At 62.4% G+C, this 21,467-nt stretch overlaps 2 protein-coding genes across 5 annotated transcripts; both read right to left on the bottom strand.

The window, feature by feature from the left end:
* Positions 1–237: 237 nt before the first annotated feature.
* On the bottom strand, positions 238–6,795 carry PLP2 (proteolipid protein 2). Its single transcript, XM_075915956.1, has 5 exons — positions 6,632–6,795; positions 2,454–2,609; positions 1,504–1,599; positions 1,089–1,179; positions 238–979 (listed from the first exon to the last, which is right to left on the bottom strand). The coding sequence occupies exons 1-5, from the start codon at positions 6,716–6,718 to the stop codon at positions 960–962; spliced, it is 450 nt and encodes a 149-aa protein (XP_075772071.1). The 5' UTR covers positions 6,719–6,795; the 3' UTR covers positions 238–959.
* A 4,174-nt stretch (positions 6,796–10,969) lies between these two features.
* Positions 10,970–21,282, bottom strand: LOC112543588 (membrane-associated guanylate kinase, WW and PDZ domain-containing protein 1-like). Of its 4 annotated transcripts, none has more exons than XM_075915966.1 (12): positions 21,147–21,282; positions 20,489–20,581; positions 18,681–18,841; positions 18,275–18,348; positions 17,642–18,106; positions 16,567–16,851; positions 15,238–15,399; positions 14,995–15,080; positions 14,689–14,850; positions 14,345–14,483; positions 13,252–13,408; positions 12,444–12,583 (listed from the first exon to the last, which is right to left on the bottom strand). In XM_075915966.1, exons 3-12 carry the CDS (start codon positions 18,743–18,745, stop codon positions 12,577–12,579), a joined length of 1,602 nt encoding a protein of 533 aa, XP_075772081.1. In that variant the 5' UTR covers positions 18,746–18,841; positions 20,489–20,581; positions 21,147–21,282; the 3' UTR covers positions 12,444–12,576. The 4 variants fall into 4 exon arrangements, with proteins under 4 accessions (XP_075772079.1, XP_075772078.1, XP_075772081.1 ...); XM_075915965.1 differs by having other exon boundaries at positions 13,252–13,432; XM_075915964.1 differs by lacking the exon at positions 13,252–13,408 and having other exon boundaries at positions 10,970–12,583; positions 15,238–15,396; positions 21,147–21,265.
* Positions 21,283–21,467: the final 185 nt, after the last annotated feature.

The following is a 21,467-nucleotide window of genomic DNA, read 5'->3' on the forward strand; positions in this document are numbered from 1 at the left end:
GAAGTGGCTGCATCCCAGCTCCAGCGGACGGACGGGGCGCTTCCTTTCGCTAGCAGCAGAGGGCACTGAGCGCAAGATCATTTGTAAGGCCAGATGTGACCTGTGTTTTCACCAAAGCGTGAGCAGGTGGGATCCAGACTGGCTGGATCCTCTGGCTCCCCCCTCCAATTCGGAACCCCCCCACTTTAGTTTTTTCACCTCCGCCTCCCCTCACACACAGGACTGAGACCCAACACAGACATTAATCAGTATTTTTATTAATTCTTTCCCCCACACATGAGCAGAAATTGACTCAAGCTGCAGGCAGGACCAGGGATGGGGGAGGAGGAAGGGGAGTCACTGAACATCAATGCACGTGTCCCCCCGCTCCGCAGGTGCGATTCCCCACCCAGCCCCCTGCCCTGGGCCTGTCCCTTGCAGTTAGTTTAGTCAATTAAAAAAAGCCTCTCCTTATATGAATATATTTCCCTTGCAATATCCCATGGGCTCTGGTTCTGGTGAGTCCTTGTGCCCTGAACACCTGGCAACGTTACCCCCCGTCAGTGCAGGGGAAACTGAGGCACGGTCCGAGTAAAGGCACTTGATATGGAACAAGCGGTAGGGAGAGAGCACGCTAGCCCCCACTCCCTGCCCTGAGCTGCCAATAGCACCCAGGAGTCCTGGCTCCCAACCCCCTCCCTGCCTACACCTGTTCTAACCACTAGACCCCCCTGCCCTCACCCTTGCTGCAGCCAACCTAGGGAAAGGGGGGAGTTGCTGGGTTGGGGGGGGCTGGCTTCCCCCATGTGATCCCCATTGTCAAGGCCTCTAGACATGAGAGGGGAGGGGCCCTTGGGTCCGGGTGGGGAGCTAGAGGGGGGAGGAGTTGCGGGGGGATGGGAGTCTCTTCTTTGGCCTCCCCCCGCAGCAGTGGGGGGGGTTTTAGGGGGAGGCAGCAAAGTGGGGGCTGGACAGATGCCTCAGACGCCCTCGGGGGATTCTGCAGAGAGAGAGAGAGAGAGGTCAGTCAGGGACCACCCCATCTTCCCTTGTCTATCCCCCCCCAGCAGCATCGCCCCCTCCCCCCACTCCTGGGGAATAGCACATACCAGTGGGGGCAGCTGTGTGGCTCTTCCGGAGGGTGGGGAGTGTGATGTAGGCATCGTATGCAAACAGGATACCAGCCAGGAGCCCAAAGACCTGCAAGGGGTGGGACAGAGCGGGAGTTAATTGCGGTCTCTGCTGGTAGCTTGTGAGTCGGGAGCAGGGAGGTTCAAGGGCCCTGAATCAAGGGGAACAGACGACCCCCCTCAATGTTACCCCTCTGGCCTCATTTCTATCCCCACCCAACACTGTGATGCAGCCACCTCTGGGCGGAGGCTGACAGCAAGGAATGAACGCCAGACGAAGCCAGCACGGGTTGGTGGGCACAGCGTTTGCTCCCTGCCGCACAGGACCCCCTCCCCGCCCCCGGTGCCCTCCGCTGCCCAGCCCTGGTTCCCAGGAGCGCCACGGTTGCTTTACCCCAGCTGCAATGCCAGGTCCGTCCCTGTGGCGGATGAGGACGATGAGAGAGGTGATGAGGAAGAGCAAAGCACCGATCACCGCCCGGAAGAAATCCTGGGGAAGAAAAACGCCGGAGGTAAGAAACAGAGCGATGCCCCACGGCTCTCTTCGGTGCAAGGCACTCGGGCGAGTTAAAGGGTTGGCTCAGAAACACCCTTGCGTTTTAACTGGGAGGGGTCAGGCAGAAGAATTTCCGTGTTTTAGTAAATACATGAAATTCTTCGCAGGAAGTTGTCAGACTGATAACGATTTCTGCATAGATACGTCCTCGCTTTTTTATGGAGTGTTTCCCGCGGGCATGTCTAGGGGGACTATACATTAACGAGCTGGTTCCCGGCAGAAGAATATCTTGGCCCTTTTTTCTAAATCAGAATTTCTTGCATTTTAACAAATTTGCTATGAACCCCCCCTTGGATGTTAAGAAATTAACCAAAGTTTGGGGGGAGGGAATTTTCTCAGTATAACCACCGGTTTAACGGTCTTTTTTTTTTTTTTTTTTTTAAATTATTGCATTAGAATTTCTGTGTCTGTTTGATTTTAGCTTAATCTTTTTTCCTGTGGCAATTTCTTCATGTATTTCTGCTAAATTAACCACTATTGCAAGTTAATGGTTTTCATGCTAATTAGCTACGTTCTTTTTCTGAGCATTTTAAGCAAGTGGTCTTGCATGGCTATGTCTGTGGATTTTAGCAAAGCTTTTTTTGCACAAGAATGTCTTTACATTTTCATGCATGGGGATTTCCTTGCATTTTACCGGAGGTTTTTGTATTGCTACTTTCTTGCGTGGTGAAAATTTTAACACACGTTTGGGGAAGCCACCTCCCCCTTTTTCAGGGTTATTTTGGACAGCAAACTGGCCAGTCACTCCAGCTAGCCTGGCGGGGATGGGACAGAATAGACAGTCTTACGCTCCAGCCCCAGTGCATAAAAGTCAGCTGCTTGTTCAGTCCCAGTGTGTAGATGATGAAGAAGATGATGGAAAGCACCATCTCGCAGATGGCCAAGCCCGTGTAACCCGGGGTATAAGAGGCACCATAGCAGATCAGGATGATAATGCAGAGACCCTGTGCGGGGGTGGAAGGGACAATGGTTAGGAAAACTGTTTAGCCAGAGCTAAAACGCGGCCACCTCTGGGCAACACCGGGTGGGGCCGCCGGGCCACGCTGGGACAGGACACGAGAGTCGTGTTCCCAGCGGCACCTGCAGGGGGGCCAAAGGGAGCAGAAGGGACCTGTCCCTCAACGGAGAGACGGGCCGGACGCCTGGGTTCACATGCGCAGTACAAGGGGGAGGGCTGCAGGGAATTGGAGCAGCATGCTTATTTAGATGGTTAAGTAAGTACAGTGCCCCCTGCCCGGCCCCCGCCCCTCTGCCCCCACCCCCTGCAGCACGGCACCCCCCCCAGCCCTGCCTTCTCAGGGAGATCGCCCCCCAGCCGCCTGCCTGGCCCCCACCCCCTGCAGCACAGCACCCCCCCCAGCCGCCTGCCTGGCCCCCACCCCCACCCCCTGCAGCACAGCACCCCCCCCTGCCGCCTGCCTGGCCCCCACCCCCACCCCCTGCAGCACAGCACCCCCCCCAGCCGCCTGCCTGGCCCCCGCCCCCACCCCCTGCAACACAGCACCCCCCCCTGCCGCCTGCCTGGCCCCCACCCCCACCCCCTGCAGCACAGCACCCCCCCCTGCCCTGCCTTCTCAGGGAGATCGTGCCTGGCCCCCGCCCCGCACACAGCACCCCTCAGCTGGAGCGCCTGAGTCACGTAATATCCCATGAGCTGCAAGATGGGGCATCTGTTTCTCTGCCAAGAGTCTGAGTCACCCGCTGTCTCCCTGCATGTGCCCGGGGGTAGGTGTCTCTCAAGCGAGGAGGGTGGGGAGCAGTGGCTAGCGCAGGGCAGGGCGGCGGGGAGCCAGGACTCATGGGTCCCCTCCCAGCTCAGGGAGGGGAGTGGGGGCCGGTGGTTAGAGTGGGGGGAGGGGAGTGGGAGCCCGGGTCCCGCGTGGGCCGGGTGGGGCATTCAGGGCGCCTGGGGAATGTTCCAGCCTGTCGCGTCTGGAGGCCCAAAATCCCAGCCCACGCGGGCTGACAAAGGGGCGAGTGTTAGGAGGGGAGAGGTGGGGCTGGGCACCATGGCAACCATTACATGACACCCGCTCCCCCTGCCAAATAGTGTCAGGTCTGGAGGCTGCTACAGGCGGATGGGACAGGAGGGCCTTAAAGGGACGGTGTGCAGAACAGGCAGAGAGGACGGGGTCTTAAAGGGGCAGTACCTACAGCAGGCACCTGAGCTGTTCTTAAAAATTGCAGCACCTGCTACAGGTGGGGCGCATGGGGCTATTAAAGGGGCAGTGTGCCCCCTACGGAAGGAGTGGCGTGGTCTGTGAAAGGGGCAGTGCCCGCTACAGGTGGAGCAGAGGAGGGCTGCAAAAGGGGTCCTCTACAGGCAGAGCGGGGGGCTGTGAAAGGGGTGGTGTCCGCTACAGGCAGAGCAGGGTGCAGTGTCCGCTACAGGTGGAGCAGAGGGGGAGGTGAAAGGGGCTGTGCCTGCTACAGGCGGAGTAGAGGGGAGCTGTGAAAAGGGCAGTGCTCACTACAGGCGGAGCAGAGGGAACAGTGCCCGCTACAGGCGGAGTGGGGGGGTGGTGGTGGAGCAGAGGGGGATTACAGCGAGTACTTAAAGAGCCAGCACCCTGCCGCAAGGAGCTTGGGCCGCTAGCAGCAGAGGGGTGGGGAAGCGGGACGTGAGGAGACGGGTCTGGGCAGGGCACAGAACTGGGCGTGTGTTCCCTGCCCAGTCACACCTCGGCCCTGCCGGGGCCTGTTGCTTCTGCCCTGTAAACATCTTGTCTCCTTCCTGGGAGAACGTGCCTGAAAGGAGCCCTGCCTTTCTAAGAAGGCAAGCCAGGGCAGTGGGGTCTGGTGGTTAGAGCGAGGGGGCCTGGGAGCCAGGTCTAGGGGTGCCAGGAGCTGGCTGGAAGCCAGGATGCCTGGGCTCACTTTTCCCTGTAGGAGAGCGGGGTGGGGGAGCTGGGGAGTTAATCATTTCTTTGGGGTGAGGCACAGGGAAAGGCCAGATGGGGGGGCCTATAACCCCCCTGTCTCCCCAAATAGAGAGATCCCAGGGTTGCCCGCACACAGTCCCCCCACCAAGGACACCCCCCATTGTGCCCTCCCCTCCAAACATGGGTACACGCTGCACTGCTCCTTACACAACACACACACACCAGGCTCTGCCCCAAGTCTGCACGCTCCGGCACATGGCTAGATACACCTTGCGGCGCCCTGCCAGCTACACGGTAAATGCCCTGCTGCACAGCTACACACCGGCACAGCCGGAGACTCCCCCCAAGGTACAGTGTGTGTGTGCGCGCAATACCCCTTCCAGATGCGCGTGCACACACACATGTACGTGCGCGTGACAGGCCCTGCCCCAAGTCTGCACACACCAGCACATGGCTACATACACCCTCTGGCACCCTGCCAGCCACATGGTAAACGCCCTGCCGCACAGCTACACACCAGCACAGCCTGTGACTCCCACCAAGTTACACACACACACACAGTGTAACACCCCTCCCAGACACACACACACACAGTGTAACACCCCTCCCGCGCGCGCACACACGCACACACAGTGTAACACCCCTCCCCCCACACACACAGTGTAACACCCCTCCCGCGCACACACACACACACAGTGTAACACCCTCCCGCGCACGCACACACACAGTGTAACACCCCTCCTGCACACACACACACAGAGTAACACCCATCCCAGAGACACACACACAGCGTAACAGCCCTCCCGCACGCGCACGCGCGCACACACACACACACAGTGTAACACCCCTCCCGCGCGCACACACACACACAGTGTAACATCCCTCCCGCACACACACACACACAGTGTAACACCCCTCCTGCGCGTGCACACACACACACAGAGTGTAACACCCCTCTCAGACACACACACACACACAGTGTAACACCCCTCTCAGAGACACACACACACACAGTGTAACACCCCTCCCGCACACACACACACACACACACACACTGTAACCCCTCCCGCGCACACACACAGTGTAACACCCCTCCCGCACACACACACACACACACACACAGTGTAACACCCCTCCCGCGCGCGCGCACACACACACACACAGTGTAACACCCCTCCCGCGCGCGCGCACACACACACACACAGTGTAACACCCCTCCCGCGCGCACACACACAGTGTAACACCCCTCCCGCACACGCGCACACACAGTGTAACACCCCTCCCGCACACACACACACACACACAGTGTAACACCCCTCCCGCACACGCGCACACACAGTGTAACACCCCTCCCGCACACGCGCACACACACACAGTGTAACACCCCTCCCGCGCGCACACACACAGTGTAACACCCCTCCCGCACACACACAGTGTAACACCCCTCCCGCACACGCGCACACACAGTGTAACACCCCTCCTGCACACACACACACAGTGTAACACCCCTCCCGCACACACACACACACACACACACACACAGTGTAACACCCCTCCCGCACACGCGCACACACAGTGTAACACCCCTCCCGCACACACACACACACACACACACACACACACACAGTGTAACACCCCTCCCGCACACACACACACACACAGTGTAACACCCCTCCCGCGCGCGCACACACAGTGTAACACCCCTCCCAGAGCCGCACACACACACACACACCGTGTAACACCCCTCCCAGAGCCACACACACCCCGCTCCGCAGCACACGCGGAAGCCGCACCGGCTCAGCTGCGCGCACCCCAGCGCAGCCCCCCGCGGACACGCCGGGCAGCCGCACCCAGGAACATGGCCCCGGCGCGGGAAGCTCGGGGTGTCGAAATAACAGCGCGGGGAAGGGCTCGGGAGGGGCCCAGCCCGCTGCTCTCACCGCTAGACCCCGCTGCCCGCCCCGAGCCGGGAGGGCGCGGCATCCCCCGCCCCCCATCACACTGGCCGCCTGGGTCCCTCCCGCGGGCAGCCCGGGCGCCCCCCGCCGCGGCCGGCCACGTGGGCGCCCCGGGCCCCCACTCACGATCTCCAGCGCCAGGATGATGCCCTTGGGGGAGCGCAGGAAGGCGCCGCAGCGCCCCACGCAGCCCTGCCCGCCCGACGGCTCCATGACCCGCAGAGCCCCTGGGCTCCGGCTGGCAAGGGACTGGCGCCGGCAGCCGACGGGGGTGGGGCTGGGCGCGGCCCGGGCGGGCCCCCGCCATGGCCAAGAAAGGCTCTGGGCTCCGCAGCGGGGCGGGCGCTCGAGCCCGGTTAAGGTGGCGCGGGAGGGCGCTGGAGCCCGCTTAAGGTGGCTCCGCTGGGCGCTGGAGCCGGGCTGAGCGGGCGGTGGAGCGCAGGGGAGAAGTCCAGCAGCGTCGGATGCCGGAGCCTAATCTCAGAACCGGGCAAATGAGTTGAAACTAGAGCAAAGGGTATGAAGATAACGCGGCCTTTCTCAGACCGGGGCCCGACCCCCGGGGGCCCGAGCCACTCAGAGGGGGGGCGCCGTATCACAAGTCTGAGAACCCCTGACAATGTTGGGGGAGTCAGCAGGGTGTCTGGGAAGGGAAATCCTGCCTCACTAATCACTGGAGTTCTCTGAGGGGGTCAACAACCATAGAATCCTAGGGCTGGAAGGGACCTCGAGAGGTCATCGAGTCCAGCCCCCCGCCCTCAAGGCAGGACCAAGCTCCGTCTACACCATCCCTGACAGATGTCTATCTAACCTGTTCTTAAATATCTCCAGAGAGGGAGATTCCACCACCTCCCTTGGCAATTTATTCCAATATTTGACCACCCTGACAGTTAGGAATTTTTTCCTAATGTCCAATCTAAACCTCCCCTGCTGCACTTGAAGCCCATTACTCCTTGTCCTGTCCTCAGAAACCAAGAGGAACAAATTTTCTCCTTCCTCCTTGTGACACCCTTTTAGATATTTGAAAACCGCTATCATGTCCCCCCTTAATCTTTTTTTTTCCAAACTAAACAAGCCCAGTTCATGAAGCCTGGCTTCATAGCTCATGTTCTCTAAACCTTTAATCATTCTTGTCGCTCTTCTCTGTACCCTTTCCAATTTCTCCACATCTTTCTTGAAATGTGGCGCCCAGAACTGGACACAGTACTCCAGCTGAGGCCTAACTAGTGCAGAGTAGAGCGGCAGAATGACTTCACGAGTTTTGCTTACAACACACCTGTTGATACAACCTAGAATCATATTTGCTTTTTTTGCAACAGCATCACACTGTTGACTCATATTCAACTTGTGGTCCACTATGACCCCTAGATCCCTTTCCGCCATGCTCCTTCCTAGACAGTCGCTTCCCATCTTGTATGTATGGAACTGATTGTTCCTTCCTAAGTGGAGCACTTTGCATTTCTCTTTATTAAACCTCATCCTGTTTACCTCCGACCATTTCTCTAACTTGCTAAGGTCATTTTGAATTATGTCCCTATCCTCCAAAGAAGTCGCAACCCCACCCAGTTTGGTATCATCCCCCATGTGGCCAAGGGGGATCCAGTGGATGCAGTGCACTTATATTTCCAGAAAGCCTTTGACAAGGTCCCTCGCCAAAGGTTCTTAAGTAACGTCAGTTGTCATGGGATCAGAGGGAAGGTCCTTTCATGGATTGGCAACTGGTTAAAAGACAGGAAACAAAGGGGAGGAATAAATGGTCAGTTTTAGTGGAGAGAGGTAACAAGTGGGGTCCCCCAAGGGTCTGTCCTGGGACCCGTCCTGTCCAACTTATTTATAAATGATGCAGAGAAAGGGGTAAACAGCGAGGTGGCCACATTTGCAGATGACACCAAACTGCTCAAGACCGTTAAGACCAAAGCAGAGTGGGAAGAGCTTCCAAGAGATCTCACCAAACTAGGTGACTGGGCAACCAAATGGCAAATAAAATGTAATGCTGGTAAATGCAAAGTGATGGAAAAAATAACCCCGGCTACATGCACAACAGGGACTAATCTGGCCACAACTACTCAAGCGCGAGATTTTGGGGTCAGGTGGATAGTTCTCTGCGAACATCCCCTCCGTGTGCAGCGGCCGTCACAAAGCAAAGCGAGTGCTGAGATTCATTCAAAAAGGGATCGAGAATAAGACAGAGAATATCTTATTGCCTCTCTAAGTCCACGGGACGCCCACAGCTCGAATGCTGCGTCCAGGTGTGGTCGCCCCTTCTCAGAAAAGGTCTCTTGGCATTGGAAAAGGTTCAGAAAAGGGCGACACAAATGCTGAGGGGTTTGGAGCGGGCCCCGTATGAGAAGAGATTAAAAAGACGGGGACTTCTCAGCTTGGAAAAGGAGACTGACAGGGATCTGATCGAAGTCTATAAATCATGACAGGCATGGAGAGACTAAGGAAAGTTATTTACTTGTTCCCATAACACAAGAACTAGGGGTTTAAAACAAACCAAAGGAAGTTTTTCTTCATGTTGTGCACAGTTGACCTGTGGAACTCCTCGCCAGAGGATGTTGTGAAGGCCGGGACTGTAACAGGGTTCAAGAAAGAACAAGATGAATCCATGGAGGCTAGGTCCATCGACGGCCGTTAGCCAGGCTGGGTAGGGAGGGTATCCCTGGCCTCTGTGTGTCAGAGGCTGGGAATGGGCATCGGGGAGGGTAATGGGCTGGTTCTCTGGTGTGATCCCTCCCTCTGGGTTACCTGGCATTGGCCATTGTGGGCAGGCCGGACGCTGGGTGGGATGGGCCTTGGGTCTGATCCAGCCTGGCTGTTCTAGAGGCGAAGGCTGGACAGTGGTTCTCAACCAGTCCTGGAGGTACCTCAGCTCCCCGGGAGGCGAGACTGGCCTGGCAACCGGCTCCAGAAAAAGCACAAGCTCGGTGAATGCAAACTCACCTTGCAAACAGACGGTGCCTGGCTAGGGCGGCCCCGCACAGGCCGGCGTCTGTTCCCAGGGGAGCTGCCCGCCACACACGGGAACACCAGCCCCTCGCTGGGCCGGGACGCTGCTGCGTCTGCCAGGTGTGCTGAGCAGGTCGATGTTCAGTGAGGGGAGACCCACCGTCCACCCCCCTGCCCCTGACTCTTCTATCCACCCATCCATCCACATCTCCCCCCTTATCGTCCCCCCGGCTGCCTCGCCCGCCCCATGCTCGGGCCGGCCCCCGCCTGGCCCCCCTGTCCAGGTCAGGCGCTGCAGGCAGGGAGGTGGCCGACTGGGCACGGAGCCAGCCTCTGACTCAACCTAGCCAGTGTTTGCAGAGCCTTGGCAGGAAGTGGTGAGGCTGGGCTGGGCTGTGCCAGATGCAGGAGCAAACAGCCGCTGGAACAGCTGGCACCCGGGGCAGCCAAGCCAGAGGCCCCAAGGCCTGCAAGGGGGCCCAGGCCCGAATCTGAGCTGAGCGCCTGCTGTTAATCCGGGACCGTCCCCTCGATCCATCGTCCTGACCCCTGCCTTTTCCGCTCCACCCCATCACGCTTCTCCCTTCCCCTTCTACTGCCTGCCGGGGGGGGGGGGGGGGGAGGCAAACAGCAGCCTGCAACCTGGAGGGGGCTGAGAGCTTCAGTGGCTACCCTGTGTCTGAGCTGCCTCCCCTACTGCTCTCCGGCTCCCCCCAGGGCAGGTGTCTTGGCCTCGCTCCCCTCCCAGGGCCGGGGAGAGAACCCAGGAGCCCTGGCTCCCAGCAGTCTCTGCTCTAACCACTCCCTGCCCTGGTCTGCTCTTTCTTGCCCAGCAATACCAGTAGCCCTGGGGCAGCCTATTAAAGCAATGACCAAGTTGCCAGCAGTGGCTGCCGGGGTGTCTCTGCTGGGGGGGGGGAGTTCAAGGGCAGAGCCAGCGGCGGGACGCCCCGCCCACCAGCCCCGCTCCTCACCAGCTCACCCTGTGCCTCTCCTTTTCTCTCCACCTGTGGAAAACATTTTGTTCCGTGCGCCGCGGGGTCTGCAGATGGGCACCGCCCATGCAACCGCAGGCTGCCAGCTGGGGGGGGCTCTGCTAGCCAGCGGGGGCGGCATTGGAGCTGAGTGGCCGCACGCACCCAGCTGACAGGCAGCCCTGCCCCACGGTGGGCCCTACACCCTGGCATGGGGGGCTGAAGGCACCGCTCAGTGCGGGGGAGGGAGGCAGGGCAGGAAGGGGGCTGGAATTCTTGCCTGGGCCACGCGTTAGTTGCCACCAGGAGGGGCCCAGGGAGGCCGTGCCAATGGGCGGGACCCTGCGGCCGGCCCCCAGGGAGGTGGTGGGCGTCTGAACTAGCAGACGGGACCCTGGCGCGGGGGAGGCGCGGGACGCCTGGGTGCTCCCCAGGAAGGAAGTGGGGGCTCGCCGTGAGCGGGGGCGCCAGACTGCCAGGAAGTGCCTGTCCCCAGCTGCCCTTTGTGCTGCCGAAATGACTCAGGCGACGCAACCACAAGCCCCTTTGGTTTGTTCGCTGCCCAAAAAGCGGTCTGGTTTATTGAAAATAAAGGTTGTCCCCATGGCGACAGAAAGCAAGGCAACAGCAGCACCTTCGTTCCAGCTCAGGACGCCCCTGCCCCCCGCAGTGCGGCTGAGCCCCTCTCACGGGGTGCCAGCCCTGGGTAGGGGCACCCCTGCCACCCATCTCTTGGGGAAGGACCACCAATGGCGCAAAACCATTGCGCACCCCCCCACACCTTGATGGAATGGTTTGGTCTGTTCTCCCCTGCTTTGGAGTGGTTTGATCCATTCCTCCCCCTCCTCCAGCACCGAGGAATGGGTGGGTCTGTGGAATGTGTCCATTCCGCCCCCTCCCTCCGCACAGAATAGATCAGTCCACATGCGTCTGGACGGATTGGTCCATAAAATGGCTTGGCCCTTCACTTACACCCCCCCCCCCCGCCCAATGGATCAGCCTGTGCGAGTTTTACCGGAACATGTGTCCTCCTTTTGATGCAATGGAACAGCCCATTTCACCCTCCCGCTGCCCATGGAGTGGATCAAGCTACATGTGATGGCTCCCCCCTCCTGGATGGAATGGGTCAGTCCATGTGTGTCTCTGTGGAGTGTGTAGGCGGCAATGGAGGGGGCAGTACCATTGCAATCTTGCCATGAGGGGTGTATGCAAAATTGCCAACAGTGGGCAACACCATTGCCAATTACCGAGGGTTACAAATGGACAGTACCATTGCACAGACAGGGGGAGGAAGAAGGTACCAGCAGAGTGGAAACAGCCGGGGCAGATTATGAAGAGGGAAAGGGGACATTGGAAAGTTCCATTCAGTAAATAGCTCGGATGGGGGGAGTGAATGGAAGGTACCATTGTACAGCCCAGAGGGGGGACAGGAGAAGATGGTAGGAGAATGGCCGCTACCACTGTACAGGCCAGATGGAGGGGTGTTTGGAGAATTGAAGACACTATTGAATTGCTGGGGTGGGAGGTGATAGACTAGACAGTACCACTAGACAGATGGGAGGGTGAACAAGAGTGGAAGGTACCACTACTTAACTGACCCCCTAGGTGAAGGGGTGGAGAGGAGAATGGAAGGTACCATTGCACATCCAGATAGGGGGTGGAGGTACTCTCCCAGGCACTGAGAACATAGGGCAATGGCCAGGGCTGGACTAGGTCCTCCGCTTCACCTCCCCACCTATGCCCTGCCCTAGGCTGCCTCCTTCATCATCCTCCCCCTCAGCCATGCAGACACCCCTCAGGGCCCGTGAGAGGCGCTCCTTGCTGGGCACCAGCCAGGGCCCAGGGGCTGGGTCCGAAAGGCCCCTCCAGATCCGCTCCCTCTGTGGGGAGAGGGACCCGGTCTCTCCCTTCCCAGCCTCCACCTCCTTCCCTGGTGCTGGCCAGCCCTGCTCTGTGCCCCGACGCTCCAGGGATTCACGCTGGTGGCAGCGGTGGGATCCTCGCTTGGCACTGACAGGAGAAGCCTCCAGGCAGCCTGCATTGTCCTGTTCCCAGTGCGGAGACCCCTCAGTTGGGTCTGCTCTCCTGCCACATGGTGCCGGTCCGCCCTCTGGCATCTGGTCCCGCCCGGTGGGGCTGGGGATGTGCTCACGGTCTGGAGAGATAAGGGGATGGGGGAGAGGTGATCAGGCCCAGAGAACATAGTGAAAGACCCTCCCTGTTCCCCCTCAAAGTTACCCAGGGAGAGCTCCCTTGGTGGTCCCACCCCGTGGGATCAAATCTATGTTTTCGGGGGGGGGGTTACCCCTACGTTCAGATGGTTTGGCTAAACAGTGAGGGTCTTGCAAAGCTTTAGGGATTGTTGGCGGGAGGGGATCTCTGCAGGGTCCGGGGGGTTGGTGATAGGAGGGTGGGGGCGATCTGTGGGGTACAGCAGGGTCAGGGGTCTATAGCTGAGTGTTTGCCTCTGGGTGTGTGTGTGGGGGGGGCGGGCGGGGATTGGCCCGTTGCTTTGCTGGGGGGGGCATCTGGATCATCCCATTGCAATGACTTGGGCATTGGGGGGCTGGAGTGGCACACTACTCTGACCTGGGAGTAGGAGGGAATTACCTATTGCTGTGATGGGAGGCGTGGCTGGATAGGACCATTGAGCTGGCTTGCGGGGGAGAGGAATTACCCATTGCTATGACAGAGGGGGGGTTTGGATTGGCCCATTGCTCTGCCTAAGGGGGGGGGGAGGAATTACCTATTGCTGTGACTGGGGGGGAGGCTGGATTGGCCCATTGTTCTGGCTCGGTGGGGGGGGAGGAGAGGAGGAATTACCTATTGCTGTGACTGAGAGGGAGCTGGATTGGCCCATTGCTTTGGCCCAGTGGGGGGGCGACCCACCAGTCATGCTCCAGGCGTCCCACGAGGCAGAAGCAGGGCTCCCCCCGCCGGGAGTTGGTGACGCACAGCGCCAGGCTGCAGGATGGTGTTGCTGTGGGGGGGGCACACATGGACACTGTGGGGGCAGGACACGGGGGCGGGGACCAGGAGGGGGCAGGAAGAAGACATCGAGGGACAGGGAGCAGACAGCGAGCAAGCCCAGGTGGGAGTGGGGCAGACAGAGGCGTGGGGTGGCCCGGGGGAGGGGCAGAGAGGACATGGAGTGAGGGGTAGGCGGGGCCCAGGGAATGGGGGGCCAGGAGGGACAAAAGAACATTGGGGGGGAACGTGGAGGGTTGGAGTCAGAGGCAGAAATGGGGGAGAGAAATAGGATGAGAGCAGAACCCCCCAAATCTGCCCCCACTCAAAGACACCCCTAGAGGGCGGGGCAGGGCAGAAGCAGTGGGGCAAATCAGTTGCTGGCTTTTAGACGCTGCCCCCCCCATGCACTGGGCCACCCACTGCCCCCCAACTATGGATCATACTATCTGCCCTCAGATGGGGCAAACAGTCCTGATTGGGTCGAACCATCTCCCCGGGGGGGGCGAGGTTCGCTAAAGGGTCCTACCATTTCTCCAGAAATGCGGGGGGGGGGGCATATCATTCCCCTACTGAGGCAGGGGGGACTCAGTGGGGGGGATCGTACCATATTCTCAGGGATGCAGGAGGGCAGTCGCATGGGTTGTACCATCGCCTCTGATAGGAGTTAGGGGAGTCACTATGGATCTTGTGGCGGGGGAGGGGAATGGTGGGGTGCTCATATCATTGCCCCGTAAATAGGGAGGGGACGACATGGGTGGTACCATCTTCCTTAGGATTCAGAGGAAGGGAAAAAGAACCTCACTGTAGACCATACCATCTCCCCTGGGATACGGGGGGGGGGAACGGGCTATTATTGTGGGTCCTGCCATCTGCCTGGGGAGGCATGAGGTGGGGTAATACCATCTTCCCTCAGTTTGGGGGGGGCAAGGAGGGGGCTGGAACTCACCATAGTCGGGCACGAAGCCGTTGCCTTTCCTGAGCACCAGGTGGATGCGGCTGCCCCCGTGGCGGATCCGCGCCACGGCCCGGGAGTGCGTCATGCCCCGCGTGGGCTCCCCATTGATCTCCACCAGCTGGTCACTGGCCTGCCCCACAGACACACACTGCAGCACCCGCCACTGCCACGGGGGGCGCCCCTGCGCCACAGCTCCCCCAGCAGGGAGCCCCCCAGCCCCCCACCCAGCCCCCACCCTGTTCCCCATTGCACCGCGCCCTTGGCCAGCCCCTCCTGCTCCTCCCGTTCTCCCCGCTGCCCAGCCCCCCCCGGCCCCACCCAGTGCACGTGGATACCTGAATCTTGCCGCTCTGCTGGGCCGGCCCCCCCTCCAGCAGCCCCAGCACGTAGATGTCCATGTTGTACTCGCTGCCTCCGCGCAGGCTGAAGCCGAAGCCGAGGGGGCCGCGCCGCAGCTCCACGGAGTAGCTGGGAGGGTCCCGGGGGGGCGTCAGACCCTGGGGAAGGGGGGTGGGAGCAGGGTGAGCGCCTGGCGGGGACCCCATGGGCTCCTTGCTCGACAGAACCCCTGTAGCCCCCCCACTGGCCCCACCCATCCCCCATCTGCCCCCCACCTCCCAGCCCCTCTCCCTGCCCCCTACCTGTGGCTTGGGCAGCTGGCACCCCAGCCTCCCGGCTCCTTCATCCACTTCAAGCTCCGCGCCCGCATCCAGGTTGCTGGAGGCAGCTGGGGGTCGGTGGGGTGGGAGGGTCAGTGCGGGGGGGACTGGCCTGCTCCCCCTCTGGTCCCTCCCTCATGCTCCTCTCCCTTTCCCCTCCCCCACACTACCCCCTCCCCTGTCCACTTTGCCCCCCTCTGCCCCTCCCCCCGTGGGGGTACTCACCCGTGTCCCTGGTGGGCGACAGCATTCGCAGCCGGACCTTGGCCCCCGCCTGGCGAAAGAGGCCCCCAAGTTCGGGGTGGGAGAACCGGGCCAGGAGCCCCCCGTCCTCCTGACGCTTCCCCCCGGAGGGGTCCCCGCTGGGCCCTGGGACCAGCCTGTCTGCTGGGAGGGGGAGAGAGTCAGTGAATGGGCACAGGGGGGCCTGCTCCCCCTAGACACACCCCACCAGTGACCTGAGCCTCCTCTCACAGACCCCCTGCAGGGTGATCCACCCCCCAGAACCCCCCAACACTGCCCCTCCCCCTCCTCCACTCAGGGCCCCACCCCATTTTCCTCTCCCTTAGGCTTTGAAAGGAAGCTCTTATCGGGGTCAATATTTACCCAGTGAGGGGGCTGGGGCAGGCAGTGGGGGGCAGAGGAGTTTTGGGGTGGGGGAGGAAGTCTGGGGGGTGTACGGGGGGTGAGAGAAGTTTATGGGGGGCATGTGGCAGGCTGGGGGGCTGGGCTGGGAGGAAGGGGGCAGGCAGAAGGGGGCCGTTTGGGGCAGGGGGTCGGGGTGAGTGTGACTACGGAGGGGACGGTGTGGGGGGACAGGCTGGGGGGGAGCACACTCCCAGCCCCCCACTTCCATCCTCCCAAAGCACCTGTTAACAGAGACTCCCCCTCCCTCCCCCAGATGTGGGGAGAAACCCCCTCAAGCCGCAGCCCCCCCACCGCACCCCCAAGCCCAGGGCAGGAGGGGGAACTGGGGTTGGTTCAAACCCTGGACGGTTCGCAGCACAGACTGGACCCTTTGCAGCATGGCTGGCGGTGGGGGGCAGCCCCCAGGTGCTGGGGGGCACAGGTGTGGGGTGGGGTGTCCACGGCCCCCCAGCTCGGCCGCCTTCCTCCCTAAGGAGTTTCCCGGGACAAACAGGCTGGGTTGAGCAAGTCAAGGACGAGTGGGGGGGGTGTGGGCAGAGGGGTTAACTCTTTAGGAGCCGGGGGAAACACCAGGCCACTCGCCGTAGGGGCACTGTGGGGAGCAGGTGGGGGGGATTGATGGGGCAAGCGGGCCCCCCCTTTGGGCCCCCACCTGACATGGGTCAGGGAGAACACGGTGGGGCCTCTTGTCCAGCCAGAAAATGGGAGGGGGAAGCTTGGGGGGGGAGAGGACAAAAGGGACCCACCCTGATGCCTACATCTCTGCCCCTCCCCCGCGCCCCCTCTTCACCCTCCCCCTCCAGCCTCCATCATCCACCCCCCACGGAGCCCTCTGCCCTAAACCCCCCCACCCCCATTCTGCATAGCCCCTCCCCCATCCCCTCTTCACAGCTTCTCCCCACTGACCTGCCCTCCCCGCGCTCTCTGGTGCTGCGCTGCCCCCCAGCTCCCCGAGGTCCCCCACAGGCTGGGGGTGTCGCGCTCTCGGGGTCTCCTCCCCATGGCACCGGGCCGGGCACAGCAGCACGTCCCGGGGTTCAGGCCCCACAAAGCTGGTGATGGCCAGAGTATCCCCACTGGGCCGCCCCCAGGATCCCCTGGGTCCCCCCTGCCCCTCCGCCCGGGGGGGATCCCGGCAGGGGGAGGGGAAGGAGAACAGGGGCTCCGAGGGGGGCTGGCGGAGACCGGGACCTGGGGGAAAAAGGGGAATCAGTAAGTCCAAGGGTTCCCCAAATTACCCACACTGCCCCCTGCTGGGAAAGACCAGGAGAGCCTCCCACAGCCACACCCCTGCCCCACAGCGCCCCCTGCTGGGAAAGGCCAGGAGAGCCCCCTACAGCCACACCCCTGCCCCACAGCGCCCCCTGCTGGGAAAGGCCAGGAGAGCCCCCTACAGCCACACCCCTACCCCACAGTGCCCCCTGCTGGGAAAGACCAGGAGAGCCTCCCACAGCCACACCCCTGCCCCACAGCGCCCCCTGCTGCGAAAGACTAGGAGAGCCCTCCACAGCCACACCCCTGCCCCACAGCGCCTCCTGCTGGGAAAGACCAGGAGAGCCCCCCACAGCCACACCCCTGCCCCACAGCACCTCCTGCTGGGAAAGCCCAGGAGAGCCCCCCACAGCCACACCCCTACCCCACAGCGCCCCCTGTTGGGAAAGACCGGGAGAGCCCCCCACAGCCACACCCCTGCCCCACAGCGCCCCCTGCTGGGAAAGACCAGGAGAGCCCCCCACAGCCACACCCCTGCCCCACAGCGCCCCCTGCTGGGAAAGGCCAGGAGAGCACCCTACAGCCACACCCCTGCCCCACAGCGCCCCCTGCTGGGGATGGAGGAAAGGAGCGCACCCCACACCCTGCATCTCCAACGGGTCAGGCAGAAAATAGCAGCCAGGTTTCCAGCGCCCCCTAGTGGGTCAGACAGGAAGCGGCGCAGCCGGGGCTCCCCCAGCCCCTCCCAGCGCCCGCGGTCCCCCCCTACCTCTCCGCTCCACCAGCAGGATGACGTCCCCTGCCCGCGTGTGCTGCTGCAGGACGTTCTCCACTTCCCGGGGCCCGAGGCCCCTCACGTCGGCCCCATTCACCTTGGCCACGAGGTCGCCCTCCTCCAGCAGGGGGCAGCGCCCCCGGTCCCAGATCCTGGCCACCTGGGCCCCAGGCCCCCCCTCCTCGGGCGCCTCCACCGTGAACCAGGGCCCCGTGGCGCTGCGGGGCAGGGGCACTGGCGTCAGCCGGCCGGGCGGTGGGGCAGGGCGGGGCCTCTGCTCCGCCCGCTCCTCCTCCTCCCCTAGGCAGAGCTCTGCACAGCAGCGCACCCCCAGGCCCCGGGGGCGGCGGGCGAGGGGGGGGCTGGGCGAGGCAGGAAGCCGGCAGGAGCAGCGGCAGGGGGCGTCCCGGTGGGTGTAGTGCAGGATGCAGCTCCCGTCCACCACCACCACCACGTTCACTGCGGGGCACAGAGGGCAGAGTTAAGGGGGCCCCCCCAGTGCCCGGGGCAGGGGCGGCAGGGCCGAGCGTGGCGCCCCCAGCACCTCCCGGGCACCCAGGGCAGGTGGCAGAGCCCTCCGGTTGGCAGGGGGTGGGGAGGGGGGTGCCCCCAGTGCCCCCCGCTTACCTCCAGCCGCCGGTGCCACTGCTGCCGGGATCAGGGGTTCAGGGGCCCTGTGGGGGCTCTGGTGGGCACTGCAGCTGGGGGACGGAGAATAGGCGGGGTGCATATTTGGGGGGAGGTCCCTTTCTCGGGCAGCTTTCTCCCCCCTAGGATCCCCCATGTTCCCCCCTTCCCCTGGGATCTCTCCCCTATATCCCCCTCCCCCCTAGGCTCTCCTCCTAGGATACTTCCCCTCCCCCCCATAGTCTCCCCCTTTCCCCCAGAGCCCCCACCTCCTGGATCCCCCCAATTGCTCCCCGGTACCTCCCCAACCAAAGGCAGCCCCTTAGCCCCAGCTCATCCCTGAGCATCCCACCTCCTCAGCCCCCCAGAAGTGCCAGTCCCTCCAATCCAAGGGGGGGGGAGTCACCTGATGCCACAGGCTTCGCTTTGCTCCGCCCCCCAGTGCTGGAGTTGGGGCCCAGCCCCGCCCATGGTGCAGCCGGGGGCCTCGCCCCTGGGACCCCAAGTGGGGGGTTCTGCTTGCTGAGGAGTGGATCCCGAGACCCCTGAGTGCGGCCTGCCTCAGCCCTGTGAGGGGAGAGAACAGGAGAGTTCAAACCTCCCCCGATGCAGCCATGTCTGGGGTGGGGCAGGAAGGTAACAGCCACATGGAACCGGCCTGCAGCATGGCACTGCCCAGCGCCCTGCCCGGCCCTGCTCTGCCCCCCAAGCATGGGACCCCAGTGCCCAGGCCTGACTGCCCACCAAAGCCCCCTGCCCGGCCCCTCCGCCCCACGTGCGCCTCTTCTCTCCTGCCTGCCTAGAGTCACGAGGGTGGCGGAGAGGCACTTGGGGCCCGGAGGGCGGCCGTGCCCCACAACACCGGCCTGGGGGGAATCACTCCTCCCTCTGCCCGGGCTCCCACCCCCTCTCTTGGATCAGCCCAGCTGTGGGCCCGAGGGCTGGCTCCCTTGGCTCCAGAACTCGCTGGGCTCTAGAAGGGATCTCGCCCGCCCACCCACTCTGGAACCTACAGGAGAGCTCGCTCCGGGGGCGCAGGCAGTGACTGAGATCTGGCGCTGCCCAGGTCTCTCTAGAACCCCTTGGGGAGCCAGGGCTGGTCTCCATCGCGCTGGGGGTCTAGGACATGGCTCTGGGCCCCAGCGCCCCTGGTGACTGGCCATCCTCCCCACACTGGCCCCGGGAGCGCTGGATGAACTCCATCAGCCAACTGGGGGGCTGATTAGGAGGCTCGGCTGTGATGGACCCGGGGCAGGGGGCAGGTTCTGCGAAAGCAGGAAGTGGGGGTAGCCCCCTTGCCCGAGGGGAGGGAGAAGGAGCCTGGCAGGAACGGGTCCGGGGAGGGAGCAGTAAGGTGGGGAGATGTGGGGGACAGACCCACCGTGGCAGGGGGTACTGCTATGGGCAGGGCAACAGGCAGAAGAGAGGCTGACAGATGCACAAACTCCCCCGCCGCAGAAGGGGAACCCCTGGGGCAACCAGGCGGGGGGCCAACTGAGTCATGAAGGGACGGCTGCAGCTTCTGGAGCGAGAGGAAGGGCCAGGGGCCAGGAAAACGGTCTCAGAGGGAATCTGGAAGGAACTCTATTGTTCAAGAACCCAGGTGGGATCCAGAAAAACCTCTGCTGCTCTAGAACCCACCAGGGATCTCAGCAAATTCCTTTGATCTAGGCCCCACTGGAGACCTGGGATGCTCTCGGCCATTCTAGAGCCCATGGAGGGTTTGGAAAGGCCTCTGCCACTCAAGAACCTGCAAGGGGGGGGGCTCTAGAAAAGCCATTGGTATTCCAGAAGCCACTAGGGATCTGGGAAAAGCCCTGTTCTAGGAGCCGCTGGGTATCTAGAAAAGCCTCCCTCCCTCAAGAACCCAACGGGCACCTGGGTGATCTAGAACCCATTGTGCTGGGGGGTAATCTAGAAATGTCACCGCCTTGGACTCTTCCAGGTAGGGGTGGGGTGATGTGGGGGGGGTGCCTCCCAGGCTCTGCGAGGCCGGTGACGTTACCCAGTTGCTGCTGGGGGGAGGAGGGGAACTGGGGTGCACCTGCCCTCTGTTTCTAGTCCGCAAGCAACATGGCATATTTTGAGGAACACGTGAGGCCGGGAAAAGGTCGGTTCCCCCCCTCTCCCATGGGTGTGTGGCGAGCAGGCCAGCAAAAGGGGCCGGGAGGGAGAGGACCGTGGCCGTCATCGCTTGGCTCCATTGCCGCGTGCCTCAGTTTCCCTCTGGGCTTCACCCGGGGAAGAGGTGTCCGTCCGCTCCCCGGCCGCCGCAGGAGGCATGGGGTAGGGGTGTCATCTCACTGCCTGGATGGGGGAAGGGAGAACCAGGTTTGTTGGACCCAAAGCGACCGAGGGGCCGAGCAAGATGAGAGCCTCCCCCTCCCCCCCGCAACCATCCGCCCTCCCCCCGCCCCCCGCAGGAAAGCCTGGCTGGCACAGCTGGGAAATGGGGCTTTTGGGGGACTCTGGCACCCAGGGAATGGTGAGATCGGGAGGGGCCAGGCCCGGCCCGCCCTGTGCCTGTGTCGCTCCTCAAGGTCACATGAGCGGGGAGGGGGAGTAGCTGGTGGGGGGAGGGGGCTTTACTTCCCACACGCCAGAGCCCTCCCAGGAGGAGCTGAACGTGCCGCTGCCCCTTCCAGCCTGTCCCAAGGCCACCCCCAGAGCTGTCGGGTTCCTCCCCCAGCCCCTTGTCCATCACAAAATCAACCTCTAGGCTCCCCACCCGCCCCTCGCCAGCGCTGATCTCCCCTCCTAGGCCCTCAGGACGCCCCCCCTCCCCACGCCATCCCCCGGCTCCGGCAGCCAGCACAATCCAATTAACAGCTGATCCCGCCCCGTCTCTGCTGGCTGGGGGGGGCTCCCTTACCTTGGGGTGGCCCCGGCATCTAGCGCTGCTCCGGCCCCCCCCTTCCGTAGTGGTACCCGATGCTGCTGGGGTTAGCAACGGGGATCTCCAAGGCAACGGGATTGATGCCCCGGTAACCCTCCACCTCCTCCTCCTTCGCTAGACTCTGGGGGAGGGGGAGAAGGGGAAGATGGACAGACGAGCCAGCCAATCGGAGACCACAGTGGCTAATCTCCCCCTGGGATATGGAACACGGGGCCTGACCCCTCCAGGGGGTGCCGGTTCCAATCCAGCCCCGGGGCGGCTAGTAATGAATAAGCAGAGTCATTTCTCGATACAGCC

The sequence above is a fragment of the Pelodiscus sinensis genome, unplaced genomic scaffold (assembly GCF_049634645.1).
Source record: "Pelodiscus sinensis isolate JC-2024 unplaced genomic scaffold, ASM4963464v1 ctg187, whole genome shotgun sequence".
Classification (NCBI taxonomy): Eukaryota; Metazoa; Chordata; order Testudines; family Trionychidae; genus Pelodiscus; species Pelodiscus sinensis.